Source organism: Hyperoodon ampullatus, assembly GCF_949752795.1.
Source record: "Hyperoodon ampullatus genome assembly, chromosome: 15".
Classification (NCBI taxonomy): domain Eukaryota; kingdom Metazoa; phylum Chordata; class Mammalia; order Artiodactyla; family Ziphiidae; genus Hyperoodon; species Hyperoodon ampullatus.
Window position 1 is genome coordinate 48,873,988 of NC_136928.1, and position 21,877 is coordinate 48,895,864.

The 21,877-nt window shown below is 42.0% G+C and overlaps 1 protein-coding gene across 1 annotated transcript in view; it reads left to right on the forward strand.

Moving 5' to 3' along the window:
* LHCGR (luteinizing hormone/choriogonadotropin receptor) overlaps positions 1-21,877 on the forward strand; it is a gene marked incomplete at both ends in the record, with an annotated part of 64,452 nt that overhangs the window by 14,178 nt on the left and 28,397 nt on the right. Inside the window, 5 exons of the mRNA XM_079721121.1 lie at positions 5,278-5,349; positions 7,589-7,663; positions 10,677-10,751; positions 12,772-12,846; positions 12,935-13,012. Coding sequence (XP_079577247.1) covers positions 5,278-5,349; positions 7,589-7,663; positions 10,677-10,751; positions 12,772-12,846; positions 12,935-13,012 — 375 coding nt within the window. The remainder of the gene's footprint in view (positions 1-5,277; positions 5,350-7,588; positions 7,664-10,676; positions 10,752-12,771; positions 12,847-12,934; positions 13,013-21,877) is intronic.

Below are 21,877 nucleotides of genomic sequence, written 5' to 3' on the forward strand. Positions count from 1 at the left end.
GGTAGCCCCAGCACAGGGTCCCCATCTGTTCCAGGGGGCCCAGTTTGAAAGTCAAAACCAAGTAGTGAGAGATATTACATTGATCCTAACCAGATAGCAACTAGGAACTGTTCTGGGTCAGCAGTGTCTTCTAAGAGGGAAGAATACAGGGATCAGCATCTGGTGATTGACAAGAAGAGAAGGCAAAGGCTCCACTCCTGGTTGGACTCTGGGGAGACCAAGCAGGCTACAGGATAAGCAATCAAGGCCAAAACAAGTACCAATATGGGGTGGGGGCCGTGTAATTCAAGGTACTGCAGGCACACTCCTGCCCTCCAAATAGCGTTGGGTTTAGTGTAGACAAGGCAGAAAGACACAGGACTTCACCAGGGTCATGACCAATCACAAGATCCCAGAACTAGGGTGAGTCCTTACTTCCAATCCTAAGGAGTAGAGACTGCTTCTACGTCAACTTTAACACATAACTGGAAGGTGTGGGAGACTTGCATGTGGGATTCATGAGTCGATGGAGTTTCCAGAACTGATGAAACTAAGGCAGCCTTTGTCATCCAATCTAAGTATTTGCTTCAACATCTCTGGTAAAGGCTCTTGAGCAAGGTAGAATCTGGCCATAATTCAGGTATCACCTGTGTTATATCATCAATTAATTTAAAAATCAAAGTTTAAAACTATAAAAAGGACTATGAACTATAATAAATATAAGTAACTGCATGATTCCACACCATATACTTCCACAGCCATCTCACTCACTATTCAAGAGGCAGAGAGAACTCTCCACTCTGCAAGTTCAACTTCACATTTGCCCAGTAACCTTGGTTCTCTACCACCCATCTGAGATGCATAGTTTGGGAGTGTCGATCTCTTACGTTTCTTTGCTCCATTCATAGCTTTCATTCCCTTTGTTGACACTGGACAACAGAGCTGCTGGACTGTCCTTGCTTTTGGCCCCTTTTTCCTCAGTTCTCCTTGGCTTCTGCTCTTTATCAAATGATATTAACTAGACCTTTCCATAATAGTTCCTGAAGTTCACAAATTCTTAGAATACATGTAGACCTAACTTTCAAAAAAAAAAAAAAAGAAAGGAAGAAGGAAAGAGGAAGGGAAGAGAAGGAGGGGGGAACTCAATACATCAAAATGAAAATTTTATCTTCTCCATTTGTCTCTCAGGTACAGAGGGTTAAGTTAACCATACTTTTTCCTTCAAATAACATAATCAGTGGATCATTCAAAGTCCCCTCATTTTAGTTATTCATTTTATACCCTCCTCCCACTTTCTCTCAACTCACCATAGGCAACCATGCTGATGTATGTTTATATGTTTTCTAATGGCTAATGTTTGGTGTGTCTGTATTTTAATTCTGCAAGTAGTGTCGTGTATACATATCATTAATTTCTTAGTTGTTTCTCTTAACACCATGATTCTAAGAGCCACACATGCTGCTCTGTGCCCCTTTACACTCTTGCTCCTAACTGGCGACCCATTCATAGGTGTACATTGTAGCCCCCCTCCCTCAGCAGTGGACACTCAGGTTGCCTTCAATACCCCTTGATGCCACAAGGCTGTGAAGAAAATCCTTGTGCAAGTTTCCATGAGTATCAGTGTGCAAATTTCTCTGGGATATATATAGGAGTAGAACTGCAGGGTTATTGAGACAATTGTTCACATTGCTAAGAGCTTCTGGCTTCATGGAAAGAATCACAGAAGCATCCATCAGAGAAGGGATCACCTTCAAAGGGAGTACATTCAAATGGTTATTAACAAATCATGGGCCACATGAACATTTAAATACAGGAGACAGCGACTTGAATGCTCAGTAACTGCTGCCCACTGTGATGAATCAGAAAGGATACACAATATCTCTAAAATAAAAATATAAGTCTGTGGGGAAAACAGTTCGGGATTCACAGAAGCACGTTCTCCACATCACTTCATGAGAACACTTCTGTTGCGAAAAGCTTGGTGCACCTGTCTCACCCCACCTCGCTCCCCATTCTCTGACCCCCAGGCCTCTTTCTTGTCCCAGCCACACTCATAAAGCTACCTCCTGTTCGCTCAGTGCCTCTTTTATGGTAGGAACTCTATTTTCACTCTCATCACTGCTGCCTTTCCTGCTCTGAAGCATCAACAACAACTCTACAAAATTTCTTCTTGCACCAGGGCTGATCTGTAATCACCGGGGACGGCCAGTGCATGATCTACAGCTTCTCTCCCTTCTGTCCAACCTTTGCTCCTCATCCCTCATCCCCACATCGATCAAAAACTCAGGCACCCTCCCTGGTCAAATCTGAGCCACACTGTTCTCCGGGGAGCCACACAGTGTTCCTTTTTTGGAGGAGGAGGGTGCCTGCTGAGAGGCTCCAGCTTCTGGGCTCCATTTACATGAATAAACAGCTCTGAAAGGTTCAGTTGAAGCTTTTATGTAAACACTCTCCAAAATATGTTCTGCACTGCATTATCCCCAGCAATAAAGATTCTGGAATCAGAATTTGGCTGTCAGTTTTATTGATGTTGCATGGGGTACAGTAGAATACAGCTTTCTCTTCTGGAAATTTATTGACTTGGCAGTGCAGACAGCAATAAAACTGTGTTTTTAATCAGTAAGCCAAGCAGACATGATTGCAGAAGAAATATAGGAAGGAAACATGCCATCATAAGAAGATTTCTCCCCCTACAGTCCCTGTTCTTCTCGGATGCCCTGTTAAATAAGTTTGGGTATTGAAGGATGTACTTGGTGGGACTGTCTTCAGGAATAAAATCAGAGGAGCAAGTTTGGATTACTTGTTCTAGGTTGTAGCATCTCTAAGAGACAGTTGAGTGAAAGCATTTTTCTGCAATGAAATTTCTTTGCATTAGCCCTAGAGAGGAACTGCTGGTAAGCTGCTTTGCAGGAGGAATAGCAAGAGTGTGACATGCCTCTTCTCAAGAGAAACAAGGTTCCAATTCATGTCCCTTCACCTTGCTCACTGAGAGAGAGTGAGTGACCTGGTATATATCCGAAGGAAACGAAAGCACTATCTCTAAGAAACATCTCCATCCCATGTTCATTGCAGCATTACTCATAATAGCCAAGATAAGGAAACAACCTAAAGTCACTTGACAGATGAATAGATGGAGAAAATTTGGTATATATATATATATATATATATATATATATATATATATATATATATATATATATACACACATGACAGAATATTTTTCAGACATAAAAAGAAGAAAATTTGCCATTTGCAATAACCTGGATGAAAGTGGAGGGCATTATGCTAAGTGAAATAAGCCAGAGAAAGACAAATACTATATGGTATCATTTCTCTGTGGAACCTCGAAAAAAAGCCAATTTCACAGAAATAGAGAATAGAATGGTGGTTGCCAGTGGCTGGGGGTAAGGGAAAATGGGGAGATACAGGTCAAAGGGTGCAAACCTTCACTTATAAGAAGAATAGGTTCTGAGGATCTAATGTACAGCACGGTGGCATAGTTAAGAATATGGCATTGTATATTTGAAAGTTGCTGAGTAGATCTTGAGCATCCTTACCACAAAAAAAAAGTTAACTACTTGAGGTGACAGATGTGTCAATTATCTTGATATTGACAATCATTCCACAATGTAGGTATACACCTAATCATCACATTGTACACTTTAAATATATACAATTATATTTGTCAATTATCCCTCAATAAAGTTGGGAAAAAAATTTAAAAGGAGAGAGAGTGGGTTAGGAATCATATACTTCAGGCCAGTATTGCACAGTAAAGAACATTTGGAGACTCTCTGCTTGGTCATGTTACCTTGTCCAGGTTACTTAATCTCTTGTGATCAAGTTTCTTCTGCTATCGAAGGGAAATACCCGCCTCACACCATTGTTGAGTGGATAAAATAAGGTTACAGGTGGGTGTGCATAGTTCACACAGCATGTTACAAGCATGTTACAAGTCCCTTCTGGGACTGTAAGACATCTCACTGATTTGAATATGCTCATCACGGTGGAGGTGCTCTCCCCCAGCAGCTAAGCCAGTCTCTGCTGCATAGACACACGAAAAACAAGGCAGCATCTCCCACTTCTATTCTCCATATTCTTGATATTCACGTCCCTCCTGAAATGTCCTGGTCCGCTCCCCTCTTCTCTTCCAGTCCTTGAGCCAAATCCTTGAATCACTGTACATGCTTGATAAATACTGGTTGAACATTCATCTACGCCTTGCAGATGTTTTCTCCTGAGTTATCTTGACCCCAGTTTCCTTTATCATCCTATTCTGGTTTTGCTCTTGCTGAGAAGTCACTCTTTGCTCAACTTTTATGTAACGCATAACTTTTATCTCAGTTCAAGAACGCTCAGATTGTTCTTCTGGATATAAGTAAGTGCCTGAAGGAATCTCTATAGATACTCCCCGCAAACGGCATGAGATGCCCGTTCGATTTAACCATAGGAGCAAAGTGGTCTGGTTGGGATAATATGAAAATAGGCTGCCTGGGGAAAGTGGTAAAGATCAACATAGGAACATGTTCTTAGTGAATCTTCCCTTCTCTTGCCTGCCTGGTTTTCAATTGTATTTTCCCCATCTATTTCTCCACTCTACCCAAGATAGCTTCTTTTCCATCCTCCCGACAAGCCTATAAGTCCACTCTAAAACTGTGTGTGAACCATTTACTTGGTGCCAAGCCCTATCCTTCATACACGTTATCTTGATTAATCATCATAACAACCCTGTGAAATAGAAATTATTATTTCAATTTTATAGATGAAGAAGTTGAAACGGAGGACTTAAATAATATGCTCAGGGTCCTACAGCCAGGTAGTAGGAGAGTGGGGACTTGAACCTGGTTGGGTCTGATCCCAAAGTTCACTATCTTTTTTTTTTTTTTTTTTTTTTGCGGTATGCGGGCCCCTCACTGTTGTGGCCTCTCCCGTTGCGGAGCACAGGCTCCGGACGCGCAGGCTCAGCGGCCATGGCTCACGGGCCCAGCCGCTCCACGGCATATGGGATCCTCCCGGACCGGGGCACGAACCCGCATCCCCTGCATCGGCAGGCGGACTCTCAACCACTGCGCCACCAGGGAGGCCCCTCCAAAGTTCACTATCTTAAAAACAAAATTGCACACTTTTGATAAACACCAAGAATGAGTCATGGCACCTCTCTTTATTGATATGTTAGAACTTTCAACCTGAATCTAGCCATTTGGAACTCTGTAGTCACACACACACATTTTATTCATGAATTTAAAAGGCACCCAATCTTAAATCTTAAGCTCTTGGCTCTCCTTTTTTCTTTTCTAGATCACTCACCTATCTCCCTATCAAAGTAATCCCATCTCAAGCTTTCAGAGGACTTAATGAAGTCATAAAAATGTAAGTAAGATACTGCATATCAAAAGACATTTATAATTGGAATAAATTTTTCCCTCAGAGAACACATAGTTGAAAGGGGATAATTTTTCTAGGAGAGAAATTGTGTTTAGGAAACCCTACTATTTTTATCTTTAAAGTACAAATAATACCCAGGGACCTTTGAAGAAAAGGTATGATTTTCAAGAGTTATTAAAATCCAGAAAGCTAACCTTGCTTCAGTGAACTGAATGTCTTTTGATAAGTGATGATAAATTACTCAAGTAGAAAAGAAGATAGATTTCAGTCATAAAAACTCTCCCCCTGCTACAGCAGCTATTCCCTCATGTCACATTTTTAGATAACACCTACATAGAAGAAAATGTGTTGAAAGTTTATTGTGCATCAGAAGATTATCTTTGTATCTAAAATATAAGTGTATCACAAAAACACAGTATCTATAGCCATACTGATAAAAGGCATTTATCAAAATTGTAAAGCAGCCTGATAATTCAATGTGATCACATATTTGTGTTACATGTTAATTTCAATCCTATATCCCTGTGTCAGCTTCTAGGACACAAGATCCCATATATGGAAAGAGAACTTTCAAAGGAGTCCAGTATTCCAGCATCCTCCTTAATGTTAGTCTGAGTCAAAGGACCTCAGAGGCCATTTAGTTCCCAGAGGGCATCTTAACAATCCTCTGGGCTTTGGAAGCAGATTTGCATCTCCAAAGAAGATGCTGCATCATCAGTCCTAGTTCCTTGGGGGACCTCTGATTGCTCTTTAGGGTATAAGCAAGCAATGAGGGTATTAAAAATAATTCATTAAGAATTAGTGCATATTATAGGAAATACACTGCAGGTTACGTAAAGGTCAGTTTGCTTGAGGCTAACCCTTACTCTTCTGCTCTCAAGTTTAAATGTTGAGTTTTGATAGCTTTTAATATATTAAGACCTCCTAGTGAGAAAAGCAGCCACAGTTAAATAAGTGAACCATTAGGTAGCAATAAGATGAATCAGCCTAGGAACTATCCATCACTGTGTTGTTCATAAAAGACCTTAACTGCCTTAGGCTCAGCCTTCCTGTGGGCTAAAGGTCTCATCGAGTCTGAAGCCTTCAGTGAATGTAAACATTAGATTTTGCGACTTCTTTCTCAGCTGGCTGCAAATGGTAGCTTATGCTGGGATTTTAGGGTAACATTGACGTTACCTACATGCTTGGCAGTGGTAAATATATGGCAAAGTTTGTTCCTTTACTTTTGTGTCTTTTTTTTTAAAAAAATCAGTTCATTCACTTATCTATTCATTCATTTATACCCAGGCTACATGAAGCCACCAGGGATTTAGAAGTGAATAGGACATACTCCTTGTCCTCAATTTGCTAATGAAGTGAAGGAAATGGTCAAATAAACAGACAGTTACAACACAAGAAGGACACTTCGTGTAGGAGTTGACCACTTTGCAATTGCATCAGAACAGGATTTGGGGAAAGGGGTAAAGAGTTAAGAAACAATGAATCCTGGGCTTCCCTGGTGGCGCAGTGGTTGAGAGTCCGCCTGCCGACGCAGGGGACACGGGTTCGTGCCCCGGTCCGGGAAGATCCCACGTGCCGCGGAGCGGCTGGGCCCGTGAGCCATGGCCGCTGAGCCTGCGCGTCCGGAGCCTGTGCTCCGCAACGGGAGAGGCCACAGCAGTGAGAGGCCCACATACCACAAAAACAAAAACAAAAACAAACAAACAAAAAAAGAAACAATGAATCCTAACCCAAATTAAAACCTCACTAGAGTGATGGAGTTGAGAACCCAGACATTCTGATCCTGGCCCTGAATCTTCCCATGAGCATTATTTGCCTCTCCTCTCAGAGCTTTAATTCCAAAAGCTGTAAAACAAGGGAAGCTGACTGGATTTTCCCAAAGGACGTGTCCACTTCTAACAATCTGTGACTCTGAGTCATAGATAAATAAGAAAAAGAACCTGTCACATCAACAGGGAATACTGAAACTTGCATTTCAACTGCATCTGGGTTGCAGATGCCAATTAGTGTTCCTAAAGGCGGGAGGGTTGGGGGGGAGGGCGGGGGATGGGTGTGTTAGCACTTTATGATGTGAGGACAACTTAAGGCTTCCCTGTTCTTTTTTAAAAGGACACACTGGAGCCCCCAGTTGTTGGGTTGTACACACAGCTTATTATTATGCAGACACAGTCATTTCTTTCATGTTTCTTCTTCTTCTTTTTTTTTTTTTTTCTCTCTCCCCTAGTGAAATCTCTCAGAGTGATTCCCTGGAAAAGATAGAAGCTAATGCCTTTGACAACCTCCTCAATTTGTCTGAAATGTAAGCATCAGCTAACAGATAGTTTATTGCTGTACACTATTACCCTCGCTTGCTGGAGCCCACTCAGTATTTGTATTCAAGCATCCACTGCTAGGAATCCAAGAGGAAAAGACCACAGCAATTACTAGGTCTGGGCAGGCAGTAATTTCTCTCACTGCAGTGGCCTGAAGGTTGCCATGGTGACAACTGCTTCTCCCTGGGAGCTGTATAAACTCTGAAACATCACAACACAAAGTTGGAAATTAAAATTGACATTGTGGAGTCCTGCCAAGTAGCTCTTACCTTATGGAAGGGAGGGTATGGAGTTCTTGGGGTGGTGGGAAAATTTGGAAAGGAGCTTAGAGATCATGAATTAGTTCCCTGGGGACTGTTTGGGCGTATTCGTTTGTTTAGTAAATGGTTCTTGGAAACCTACCATGTAAAAGTGTTTGGCATGTGTATGTTGGATTTGTTGTTATTATCGTGATGTTTTTGAACTGAGTCTTAAAAATAATCCTTTCCAAATTATCATTTTCCTCCAATTTACAAAAAAGAGGGGATGGGAGAAGACTGGCTCTATTCAGTTTTCAGATGATAAACCTGTGGCCCAAAGAGGTTAACTGACTTGCCTGATGTCACACAGCAAGTTAGTGCCAGAGTTGGGACTAGAAATCAGGTCATGTGACTCCTAAACCAGACTTCTTACTGCTGCCTTATTTGGCCCAAACCTGACCTTCTACAAACTGCATCTGCAGAAGAGTTTCAAAAGTTAAGGAAGTGAGAAAGATGTTAGCAACAAACATATTTTGAGCACTTGTGCTTGGCCTTTATTTCCTCTAGGTTGTGTCATTTAATTCTCACAGCTGCCCTGCAAAGTGGGGTAATTATCTCTTTTGTTCATGGGAAGGAATGGGGGCTCAGAATGGTCAGTCACTTGACCAATGTGGTACCTTAGACAATGGCAGGGCTGGAATTCAACCCCAGCCTATCTTCAAAGCTTGTGTATTCTCCACTATACCACAAGGCCTCCCTATGAATGGTCCAAATAGCAATTCTCTAAAGAGAAGAATTAATTAATAAGTATGTGGGTACACATGTCCAACCAAAGGTCAAATGCTACTGGAATACAGAGGAGGTAAAGTATAAATCTCCCCCAGGAAATGATGGTGTAACCAGAGAGGTAAGACTAACTCACCAAACAGTTATGGGGAAATCCGAAATAATGGGTGTTTAAGTGCAAAAGGTATAGCCTGGACTTCGCTGTGAGGTAGAATTTCTAGAGGGGAGTGGGGAGGGGAAGGTCATTTCCGTGACAGGTGACAGTCCTATCCCAGACCTGGAAACCTGAAATTCTGCGGTTTTAACAGGCTTCCCAAGCAATGTTGAAGCAGAGCAGCTTGAGATAAATAAAGCTGTTTGTGATGCACAGCGACATTTATTAATAGATAAAGTATCAATTTATAAATACAGAAAGAAAAATAAAGTGCTCTAAGGGAAAGTTTATGGACTTTTCCCAAAGAAGGCCCTAAGACTAGGATGTTAGCTCCCCACAAGCCCTCTTTGTCTTGTTCACAGCTGTATCTCCAGCACCTAGAACAATGCCTGGCACATGTAAGTGCTCAATAAATGTTTGTTGACTGAATGAATGTATGGATGAGTGGTCAGACCCCAAAAGAGTCTTAAGAAATAAAAGTGCTTTCCATCCTACCCACATAATGTCTTATGTGGCCCATGATTGCTTGACTCAGTTGTTGTAAAAATAATTACAACAAAACGTCACTCACCTCTTAAGAATCAAAGGGACAGAAAGGACAGAAATAGGCACCGATAGTGGGTAACTTTAGAAGGTAGAATGCACACTAGACTCAGAGTCAGAAAAACTGACTTCACCTCCAAGTGCTGCTACTTCTCAGCTCTGTGACTAGAGACAAATCATTCAACTTCCTGATTTCATCAACTAGAATAGTCATTGTTAACACTGGTGGAGGCCTTACTGCGATCGCGACACACACATTTACTGCTCAGAAACCACACTCTGAGGAAACCAAGCTTTAAGTGATGTATCCAAGGCCATACAATTAGTAAAACCAGCATGTAAAACCAAGCTGACTCCAGAGTCCGTCCACCTAACCAATACACTAGATTTTCTCTACAGAACAAGAGTAATTATCATTTCCTTAGGTGGTTGCTGCATGGGTTAAAAAAAGCCAAATGCATGTACTACCTTTTATTGAATCCAAAGTAGACAGAACCCAGTAAATGTGGCTGCTTCCCAAAGTCACTGGGGAACTAGGGAGAAGAGCAATAACGCCACTGTGGTATTATGGCTGTACTTTTATATTTTGCAAAGCCCTGCCTTGTACATTATCTCTACCTATTATGTTACTCACTACCTGCCAACCTGTGAGGTAGGAAGAGTGCTATTATTATTCTAATTTTACAGAAGGGAGCATTAGCTCCGGGAAGTTAGGAGGCTTGGCATCATCACACAACCAATTATCTATAGAATGGACAAAAAAAAAACCCCAATCCAAGGCCCCGGCCTCTGCCCTGGGCTTTTACAAAGACTGAGTGCCCATCTGGATAACTGGTCAGTGTGACTGCCAGCACACAACAAAGAAGGCCAGTTTGCCTACAAGGACAAGTAGCCAATTTGTTCATTTCTCCTGGGAATGGAATCTCCCATCACCCTCAGTGTGCTGGCTACATGGTGGGGCACGACCTAGCTGGCCAGGAGCCCTGGATGTTGGTGCTTCCTCAGGGGGTGCAAGGGAGAATGGAACAGACTGCCAGCTATGATGCTTACACCTATCTCAGCAAGAGGTTGAAAGCAGAACTTCCTGGCAATAGCCAACTAGCTCTCACCATTCCGTTTCTATCCCCAGGGTCCCTGGAGCTCCCGTCAAGCACAGGAAAGTCACTTGATTTTGTTGATGCCACTTTCAGCCAGCATCCTCTGGTGACCATGACCTTGTGCATTCCAAACGAAACACATCTATTAAACTGCTGCCTGTTTTTCCATTTCTCTTTACAGACTGATCCAGAACACTAAAAATCTGGTGTACATTGAGCCTGGAGCATTTACAAATCTCCCCCGGTTAAAATACCTGTGAGGAATTTTCCTTTTTAAGCAACTGGGGAGGGGAACATGGGCATCTGATGAAAACCTAAACAATTAAAAGGTTGGAGAGAATTTTTAAACCACATACTTAGCATTATCTGCATGTCTGTCTTCAGCCCTCTGATTAAAATTTAATCAGCATTTCTTATCAGCTACCATGCTGGGTGCTTTCAAATACACGTAAGTGGTTCCCAACATTTTCTCCGTCCCAAACATCCAAGAAGAATATCACCTCTTTGCAATGATTTTCAAAGTGACAGTGGGCGTGGAACAGGGAGGTCAGGACACTTTAAAAAGGGTAAATCGGAATCTCTAAGGTGAGGTGGTGAGGCAGAGAGAGCATAGGTGAAAGTGGAAGAGGCAATTCTGATTTGATCCCCATCCCTGGTTGAAAATTATTGCTCTCCTTTCTCTCATGTGTTCATTCATTCGTTAAGTGAAAACTTTTAAAGCATTACTTTGAGGTAGGTACTGTGCCATATAAGAGAAATCATTATTTTCTATTTCCCATTAAAACTTATTAAGTCCACTAGTCAGAACTATAAGTTAAGTACCACTGTAGCCCAGCAGATTCATTGCCTTGCCAGCAAAACCAGAATTCCTGAAACTTGATACAAACCTATAAATTAATCATCATGGATCTTCTCATATATCAAGTAATCACTTATTCACACAGAAAAAAATGAACATTTAACCCCCTAACACAGATGTCCATTCTCTCTTCTTCCTGATGAATTAAATTTCATAAAATCTCTAGAGGATGCAAAGTCCAAAACCCCTACCAGCTGGGAAAAAAAAAAGAGGAGGAGCGGCAGACACCTCTCTAGTGTTCCACAACATCCAAGCAGTCCTGCCCTGGGGGATGGGCACGAGTGTAGCTCCTTCGGCAGCTCTAACACTGGATGATGATTCCTAACCCAAGTGTTCTGCTTTTCCAGACCTCCGAGGGGTCTATGGGACCCATAAGTATCCGCAGCATCAACTACTTTGGAAAAACATAAGAAAATCCCAGAACCAAATTTGACCACTGCAGCCCCTTGTTATCGAAGAATCATTGTCTTTATTAAATAGCATTTCACCCCTAAAAAGCAATATTCCCCCAACCCCAGTACACACTGCAGTCCAAGCCCACACTGCCTTCACCAGCCACAGACAGGGCAAGGATTCTGTGTGATCTGGGGTAACAGGTAAGGAAGAGAAGCAGAGTGATCCAAAAGAGAAAGATGGCTTCCTTTCATTGTCACCAGAGTGCCGGGCAGTTCACTTCAGTTGTCCAGTGTCCATGACTGGTGAATTTAAAATGCGATTGGGGGGAGATCCAGATGCCTGGACCCCAGTCCCATTCTGTGTAATAAAATATCCTTCAATTTAACCTATCACTGAAGCCTCTCTCCTCTTTGAAGGCTAAATAAAAGGGGGGAGGAAAAGAAGAGGAGTCCTGAGTAGCTCCAATAACCCAAAGAATGTTTAATGATCTCAGTGAGATACAAGGAAGAACTCCCTGAATCGCAAGGTAGCTAAATAAAGGGAGACTTTTAATAATGAGGAAATGGATTTCTCACATGGAGATTAATCCTCCTGAAGTGTTTGAGTTAAAACCTGTTCTAAAGTAGTGAGATGCTTTCTGGAACCATCAAGAGCACGGAATAAACTAGTTAGCAAAAGGAAATGGAATGCAATACAATACGAAAATGCAATTGATGCAATAGTAAAAAGACAGGCTGGAAATCTTTATAGACGTAAATGAAAAAGACTTAGAAGTTTAGTCCCATCCCCTAGATCTCTAAATAGGAGTCATTAGAGTAACTACGCCCACAGTGTTCGGGGCTGTTAAATTCTGATGATCTTCAGCAGCTAGAAGCGTTACTGATAAAGCCAAACTCCATATGTTTAAATTTAATGTGAAAACAGTATTACAAAGTGCCTTCCTACCGTTTTTATCTTTATTCCTTAATAACAATCACTTTTACTCACTCTGCCCACATTCCCACCCTGCCCCAAACCACAGGAGCATCTGTAACACAGGCATCCGAAAGCTTCCAGATGTTACGAAGATCTTCTCCTCTGAATTTAATTTCATTCTGTAAGTACCAGGCTGATTGCTATGCATAACAGTTTCCTATTTGCATCTGAAATTTGGAAAGTAAATATTTCTCATTTCATTCCTCAAGGGAAATTTGTGATAACTTACACATAACCACCGTACCAGGAAACGCTTTTCAAGGGATGAATAACGAATCCATAACACTGTGAGTAAACTCGCAGATTCACGCTCTGCCATACAGTTCCTGCCATTCCCACTTCTAGCTTGAGGTGGGCTCTTTCTCATCTTTTACCATGTTCCTAACTCTCTGGTGACATTCTTTTTGACCTAAAGTGCCAAGGGTGAGAGGAGTTGTGTGGGGTGGCAGCTAGGTCACATGTTCACATGACAATCAACCAACCCGTTAAGTTCAAAATTAATCAAATGGGCCCTGAGGATTTACAGTGACCAAATTTCCAACTGATGAAATTGTTCACTGCACCAGTGGACTGCTTTGAAGCTAAGAAGAGACAGCCTGGAGGGGAGTCGCTGCCCTGGTTAAAAGAGAGCACAGAACTTTCAAGTTTCAACTGAGAAGAGTTTGAAAGGATATTCTCCAAGTAGGTAGAGTAGTTGATCAATGGACCCTGCTCGCTCGCTCTCTCTCTCTCTCTCTCATTTTTCACCCTCCCCTTAGAACCTGCTCACTTTGCTTCTGAAGGGACACCATCAATGCCCATTCCCTAAATCCTTGAACACCTGAAAATAGTGTCTTTTTATCTGGCAGTCACTTATCAGGTTATCAGGCTCACAGGCCTACCCCTTTCATGCTCTTTCCTAAGGCCTTGCTACTAAAGGTATGGTCCATGGACAAGCATCTACAGCATCTTCTGAGAGCTGGTTAGAAATGCAGACTCTCAGGCCCATCCCAGACCTACTGACTCAGAATCTGCATTTTCATAAGATTCCAAGTGATTCACATGCACGTTAAAGTTCAAGGGGCATCATACTAAGATAACCCAACTCATTCTCTTCACTGTACACCTGCCTGGCTTCCTTCCCCTGGGATCCCTGCCATCTTTACATGGGGCACCTTCCTTTGCCCCACCATTCAGAGGCAGTATCCTGGGTACCATGCCTCATTTATGTCCAAAGCCCAGTGACAAGTGTTCAACCCTGCTCCCCACATCCACATCCTCTCACTCATTCTGCTTTGGTTACAGTCCATGGCAGGATCTGTGATGAGGCCATAAATGAGTTTAAATGTCCTTAAAGAAAGAGAGAGCGTGCATTGGGTGACCCTGAGATGAGGAGGTAGTTGCGAAACAAGAGAAGTGACCATCTCAGAGGACTCTCTTCTATACAGTGGATTCTAGAAATTGGTATCAACGGTACACTGCATTTGAATAGTACTTTTACTTTGTGTAGGTGTAGTTCAACACACGCAAGTGTCATGTTACAAAGCTGTGGCCAATACAGCATTGACTCAGAGTGTTGCAATCAAAAGAATACAGAGCAGCAACCAAAAATAGTTTCAAAATAACTCAAATTCTTAACTTAAAACTCTTGAACACCAGAAACGAGACTAGACCCTAGAAAAACTTCTCTACAGTCTTTCTACTCCTCCATTTCCCTCATGTACTGTAGCTCTTCCAGCTGTTTAGAAAGTGTTTCTGACTCACCATTGTATACGGATCTGGAACTACTCATTCATCATATCCCCTGCCAGAAACAGGGCATTTACAGAGCAAACACTGAGTGGGGAGGTACCTCACGCTTTAGGATTTGGGGTCTTTCCACGTCTTTATTGAGGACACAAAAGACATATAAGATCCATGTCTCTGAGAAGCTCATAATCTCAGTGGGGGAACACATGAAAGAAGGAAAGAATAATATAAGCCACTAGACATTCACTGTGAGTGTGTGGTACACAGAAATGAGAAGTATTGGAGAAGTCCTCTTGGGCTGGAGAATCAGAGAGGCTGCAGACTTGTGTTAGACCTTGTAGAATCAGTAACATTTGTATGAGTAAAAGTGATAAAAGCAGCTAATATTTATATAGCACTGACACTGTTTTAAAGTACTTTTTAAAACTCATTTTAGTCTCGCAGCCACCCTATGAGGTAGGAACTATCAGCCCCACTTTTATTTATTTATTTATTTATTTATTTATTTATTTTTTTGCGTTACGCAGGCCTCTCACTGTTGTGGCCTCTCCCCTTGCGGAGCGCAGGCTCCGGACGCACAGGCTCAGCGGCCATGGCTCACGGGCCCAGCCGCTCCGCGGCATGTGGGATCCTCCCGGACCGGGGCACGAACCCGTGTCCCCTGCATCTGCAGGCGGACTCTCAACCACTGCGCCACCAGGGAAGCCCAGCCCCACTTTTAGATGAGGAAACCAAGGCACTGAGAATTTAACTAATTTGGCCAAGGTCAAGCTTTAGACTCAGACAGTCTTGGCTCCAGAGTCATGGTCTTACCCATTCTGTGATACCACATACCAAGAAAAGGGGAATGAATATTCCAAGTGGACATGAGCAAAAGCATGGCTGTGGGAAGGAGGAAAATGGGATGAGGCATACTTATTGGGAGTAAACATCCTGCTTAAGAAATGGAAAATACATTTAGATAAATGGCAGGGGTGGAGGAGTCACTGGATTGCAAAGGGTTTTAAATGCAGTGATAAGGGGCTAAAGGCTTAGAAATAACCCTGAAAAAAGTATTAAGAAGAAACCGCTCAGTAGAGTAGACTTTAATTCAAAGATCACAAATATCCAATACTCCCTTTGATTTTCACTTAAATCTAAAAATAAGCAGGAACCAATAGGTACTCCTCCCAGATACATGCACAGCAATGGGGGTGGAGTGGAATAAGAATAAAAGAGCAGAAGATGTGGAAGAAGACCAATAAGAAAATGAATGTTGAGATAACCCATAGGGGTCTATAACTCACAAGATGGGGCCACCCCACCGAAGCCAAGGGACAACTAAAGATTTCTTCTCACACGTCGCCTTTCAGCACTGGTACACAAGAGCTGCACAGTGGTTTTATTAGGGGCCATTAACTTATTTCCGTTATGATTTTAAGAAGAACAGTGCCTACCAGCAGGGCATAACTGCCCCACCTCTGAAGTTAATGAGGACTGCAGCTCCATCCCTCCCAGAGAGCGCGCATTGGGAGCGCGCATTGGCATTGTGCTTCCACCCCCTCCTCGCTCTCGGCCCTTCATCTGGAAGGAAGTGATCAGTCATTTGCTTGGCACTTGTTCTCAGCTGAATGGGCCCTTCCGTAAGTGAAGGACCATGTGGAGCACCCCGTTGGAAAAGGGTATTACGTTCAAAGAGGAAAGCCTTATTTCCTCAGCTATAAAGTTCAACTCTCTAATTAGAAAATAATGAAAGCAAGCCTTCTCTTTTCATTATTAGTAGTAGTTGAGATTTTGGTTTTCATGGAACCTTTCCTGTCCTCCCCCCACCCAGATCTTTACCAACTGTGAGCTCATTTAATGAAAACAAAACACTTCACTTGATGCTCAAGAAGCTCAGTGGGGCTAATGCTAAAGTTATGCATTATGCTTTTATGTCCCTTCATAGCCAATTTGGCTTTTCATTAAATCGCCTCTGGAGGCTACCTTGAAATGTTCCCCCCTGAATGAGCAGGGTTTGGCTGCACCACCTTTCAAATATTCTAGATGACTTATCACACCAGTCTCAAAAAGGAGTCAACCTTGATTCATGTCTGAACTCTACACAGAGAAGGAAAGATCACAGCAATTAATTCTCTAAGACTCTTTGGAGAAGGGTGACCTGGCAAAGGATGACAAGACTCCAAGCTACACCTGTGACAAGCTGCAGTGGAGAGACTATTGGGCGCTAAAGTAGAAAGCCTGGCTTCCAGTCCTGGCTCTGAGTCTAACCAGCCTTAGTCAAGTCACACCACGGCAACATGCCTCTGACTCTGTCTCTCCAGTGGGATTATTAATACCTCCTTGTGCAAATTCGATTACATTGTGTCAACTACACTGTACCACCACTTAAAAGCTCATATTCAGCAAGCCAGTTATTTCAGACCATCATGAAAACATCGTGTGTCATCATCTCTTTCTAAACATTTTTTATTTTGGAAATTTTAACTGACAAATGGAATCCATTCGTCTTTCCACTGACAAGTGGAAAAAACTGCACTATGAGTAGCCCTGTACACCTTACCTAGTTTCACATACTATTAACAGCTTACCACACCCACTCCATCTCTAGATAGCTAAGTATATACAACACATTTCCCTCTTGCCAAACCATCCAAAAGAAGTCTATAGGCATCATGACACTTCCTACCTAAATTCTTCAGCATGTATCTCCTTAAACAGAAACATTCTACATTACAACACCGTTACACCTAAGAAAATCAGCATGGATTTAATGACATCATCCAACCTACAGTCTATATTCAAATGCAAATGTCTTTTATAGATTTTTTTAAAGTCAGAATTCAAAGTTTATACATTGCATTTTTACTGTTATGCCCCTTTGTCCTCCCAACCTTACCTCCCATTCCCCCCCCCTCCTGAGAACTGCCCCCCTGCCTTCCTCTGTTCTATATGACACTAATTCCTTTGAGGGCCCAGGCCAGTTGTCTGGACTCATCTGACTGCATTGTCCTGATTAGATTCCAGTCAACATTTCTGCAAGAACACTGCAAAGGGGAGGTTATATGTCTCCCACTGCATCAAACCAGGAGGCCCATTGTGTCATGTTGTGCCACTCCTTGGCCATCTGGTTAAGGTGGTGATTGCCAGACCTCTTCATTGTAAGGGCACATTTTTCCCTTTGTCATAAATAAGTAAACCATTGTGGGATACTCTGAGTTCATGTGACTATCAAGTTGGCCAACAACCTTTCACCCAGTGGTTTCAGCATCTGTTCATTATTCAGTTATTATATAGAGAGCTACAAAATGATAGTTTTAAAGTTATCACTCCTCTACATTTATCAGCCAGCCCTCTTCTGTATAAAAGGTTTCCTTCTTTTTCCTTTTCCTCTCTTTCCCTCTTGCTCTCTCTTCTTTTTTTTAACATCTTTATTGGAGTATAATTGCTTTACAATGGTGTGTTAGTTTCTGCTTTATAACAAAGTGAATCAGCTATACATATACATATATCCCCATATCTATTCCCTCTTGCTTCTCCCTCCCACTCTTCCTATCCCACCCCTCTAGGTGGTCACAAAGCACTGAGCTGATCTCCCTGTGCTATGTGGCTGCTTCCCACTAGCTATCTATTTAATATTTGGTAGTATATATAAGTCCATGCCACTCTCTCACTTCGTCCCAGCTTACCCTTCCCCATTCCCGTGTCCTCAAATCCATTCTCTACGTCTGTGTCTTTATTCCTGTCTTGCCCCTAGGTTCTTCATAACTTTTTTTTTTTTTAGCCTCCATATATATGTGTTAGCATATGGTATTTGTTTTTCTCTTTCTGGCTTACTTCACTCTGTATGACAGACTCTAGGTCCATCCACCTCACTGCAAATAAATCAACTTCTTTTCTTTTTATGGCTGAGTAATATTCCATTGTATATATGTGCCACATCTTCTTTATCCATTCATCTGTCTATGGACACTTAGGTTGCTTCCATGTCTTGGCTATTGTAAATAGTGCTGCAGTGAACATTGTGGTACATGACTCTTTTTGAATTATGGTTTTCTCAGGGTATATGCCCAGTAGTGGGATTGCTGGGTCATATGGTAGTTCTATTTTTAGTTTTTTAAGGAAACTCCATACTGTTCTCCATAGTGACTTGCTCTCTTTTTAAGCATCACTATGAAACATGGATTTTTCTAAAATTTTATTCAATATATTATACTGCATTGCTGTCATCATTATTTTAGATACCGGTCACCTTTTTATTGTTGCATGCTGTAAGTTGACATGAACTTGGCTGTGGTGGAGGGAAACATAAAAACTCAGTACTGCTGAAAAGCAAGAGGCATGCTCATATCAGAGAGAGGAATCCCTTACTATAGAGACTGTGAGCTCCACAGAAATGGGGAAATTCTGATAACATCCAAAAGTAGGGTCATGGCAGCATATAGTAGTGACCAGAGACAGTTATCCATACAATGACTGCCAGGGTATCCACTAAAGAAGTGTCTTCGTACATGAGGAATCATTCAGATATAAAAGGACTTCAGCAAGTACTGCATGAAGAAAGTGGTGATGGATAGGATAGGATCCCTCTTCTTTAGGATGGTGTTTATATAGTCATTTGATAAAAATTTGCTTATAGATATACTACCACAAGGCATATTTTCTAAAATAGTATGCTTTCCCCTTCAGTAACAAATATTCCTAATTCTGCAAGGTCTGACTCAAGTCTCAGCTCCACCATGCAGCCTCTCTGACTTCCCCAACCCAAGAGGACTTCTCATTTCTGTGTACCACACATGCTCACAAGGAATGTTTACTGGCTTGTATTATTCTTTCATTACTTCATGTTTTCACCCATTGAGATTATAAGCCTCTCAAGGACATGGATCTTATATGTCTTCTGTGTCCTCAGTAAAGACATGGGAAGACCCCAGATCCTAAGGTGTGAGGTACCTCCCCATTCAATGGGGTCACTTTTTGAGACCCCAAGGATCTGTAAACCTATATTAGGCTTTCTTCTTTGAAATCATCCAAAAACTAAGTGGCTACATGATCAAGTGGGAACTATGGCAGAATGTCTAAGACTGCTAATATAACCCCAGAAATGCTTTTAAAGCCCCAGGAATATTTGGAGTTTGCTATAAGGCAGTATTCAGAATTAGAGTGTCATCTGTGGTTAAGTTCTAAAGCCCGAATCTTATTTTGAATAAAAAGGTGCCATTCTCTCTGTTTGAGTCAAATTTTCTGACATTTGAATAGAGAATGTAGACAATGCTTTAAAGTAAGGTGCAGCTATTATAATAGAGGAGAGAGAAAAATTCATTTCTATGCCCGTGACAGCATCCTCAAAGCAAAGGAAGCCCGCCTCATTTAATTCTGACACCACGATGTTTTAGAAAAAAGCTATGTGAAGTGACTCTCCAGATGTTTTAAAGGGCATTTAAAGCATTGTGCAGCCCTGACAGCATGAGGTTTCCCACTCACATCTGTAATTTCTCCAAAGTAAGGAAGCCACTCTTTCAATCAAAACAAGGCAGCACATTCTATTGTCTGCAAACGTTAAGAACAGAGCCGAAGAGCAGTAGCTGAAAAGGAAATGGTGAGCCATTTTCTTTGGAAAGTTGAAAGAAGCAGAACCCAGGCTACAAAAAAAAATTTTTTTAAGACATAAAAAATGTCCAAATACAAAAATGTCAATGATGCCAGCATAGACCAAAGGTAGCTGAGGGCCCCCGGAGAATGAGTACATTCGGGGCAGCCCAGGCCACTGAACTGACCTGCTCTACCCAGGAGAAGAAAGGCCCCTACCTCAATAGAGGAGAATGACAGTTCAATTAAACAGGTCACTGCATTTCATGACATGCTGTCCAGAGCATGGAAAGGGAGATCTTTCTCTCTGTTCTGGCCAGACAGCTGGAAGCCACTGTTAAGTATAAGAAGAAGAAGAATCCTAGGAGCAACACATTAAGCATTTACTTTGTTCCAGAACCTATTTCTAAGTACTCAATGTGTGTTTACTGTTTTAATCCTTACAACAGCCTTTTGAGGTCAAGACTATTATTATCATCTCTGTTTTCAGATTACCAAATTGAGACACAGATAGGTTAAGTAAATTGCCCAAAGTAACTCAGTTCATAGGTAGTAGAGCTGGGATCCAAGCCCAGGCAGTTGGGTTCAGGGCTTGCAGACTTAACTGCGAGGCTGCACTTAGAGCAATGGCATTGTAAGCCCTACCAAAAAAGCCAAGTATAAAAAAAAAAAAAAGCTAAGCATAAAATCCTAATATGTATCAAAAGTAGGATCAGGGTATCACATACCAGTGATGAGGAATGGGCATCCAGACAAGTGCTGGCAGCTTTGCTTTGCTAAAAGCATGGTAGGGGCTACTTTTTCTACACATGTAGTTCCACAACTAAGAAGGTAGAGAAAGCAGTAAGGGGACCAGACTCTGGACTCAATTCTGTCCAGCAGACCATCTGATTTGCACTATGGAAATAATGAGAGCTGCACCATCCTATGTTATACCCTAGGGCAAGGTCCCAAAGTGGCATGCCCAAAGCTTACTGGGAGAGCTTGTTATAAAAGTGCATTTTCCTGGATACCACGGCCAGGTTCTGATTCCGTAGGTCTGCAGTGCACCTGGTCAGTAGGTCTGCATCTGCATTTGTGGCCAGCAGCTCCAGATGATTCCTATTCAGTGGATGGAGGAGAATGATTTGACAAACACTGGCCTAGACTCTAAGAAATCCAGTTTCAAAGAAGTCCAGAGAAAAGACAGGTATGATTTCTTCATCTAAAAGAGATTACTGTAAAGGAATTCAATCCCCAAAATGACAAGAGACTGCCAAAGAACAATATTCTAAGTGTAAAATAAAAAGAGAATTCTAGTGGGATTGTGTGAAAGTTGTGTGTAATTCCACAAGGCAACAGAGATAAACCAAATACCAATCCCCTCGGATTCTACAATATAAATGGGGACAGAAAACTATTGAAAAATGGCATCCAATAATCCATTACAGAATATAGTTAAGAGCTCATGTGTGAAGCTGTAAACTCAGAAGAATTCCAGAAGGAAGCCCATGAGAGCAGGGGAAGCCAGACAAGGCTCTTCCTCCCGTGGAAGGGCAAGGCCACCGCTCCACCCAGCCTGTTGACTGAACTCATGTTAGGTAGCAAGCATTATGAGAGATCTGGGGGTTTAACAAAACGAATTAAATAGGCTCCCCAGCTCTCTTTGAACTCCATTATTTTGTAATCTCTATATTTTCTGAATTTCAGTGTTCAAGTATCAAGCTTCAACACTGAGTCCCAACTATACTTATTTATATGCTGCTTTGTCTCAGGTGTGTTGATGGAAAGAGATGCCCCCCAAACACACACACACACAAACACACACTATATACATACATATTACACACATCCACACTACACACATACACATACAA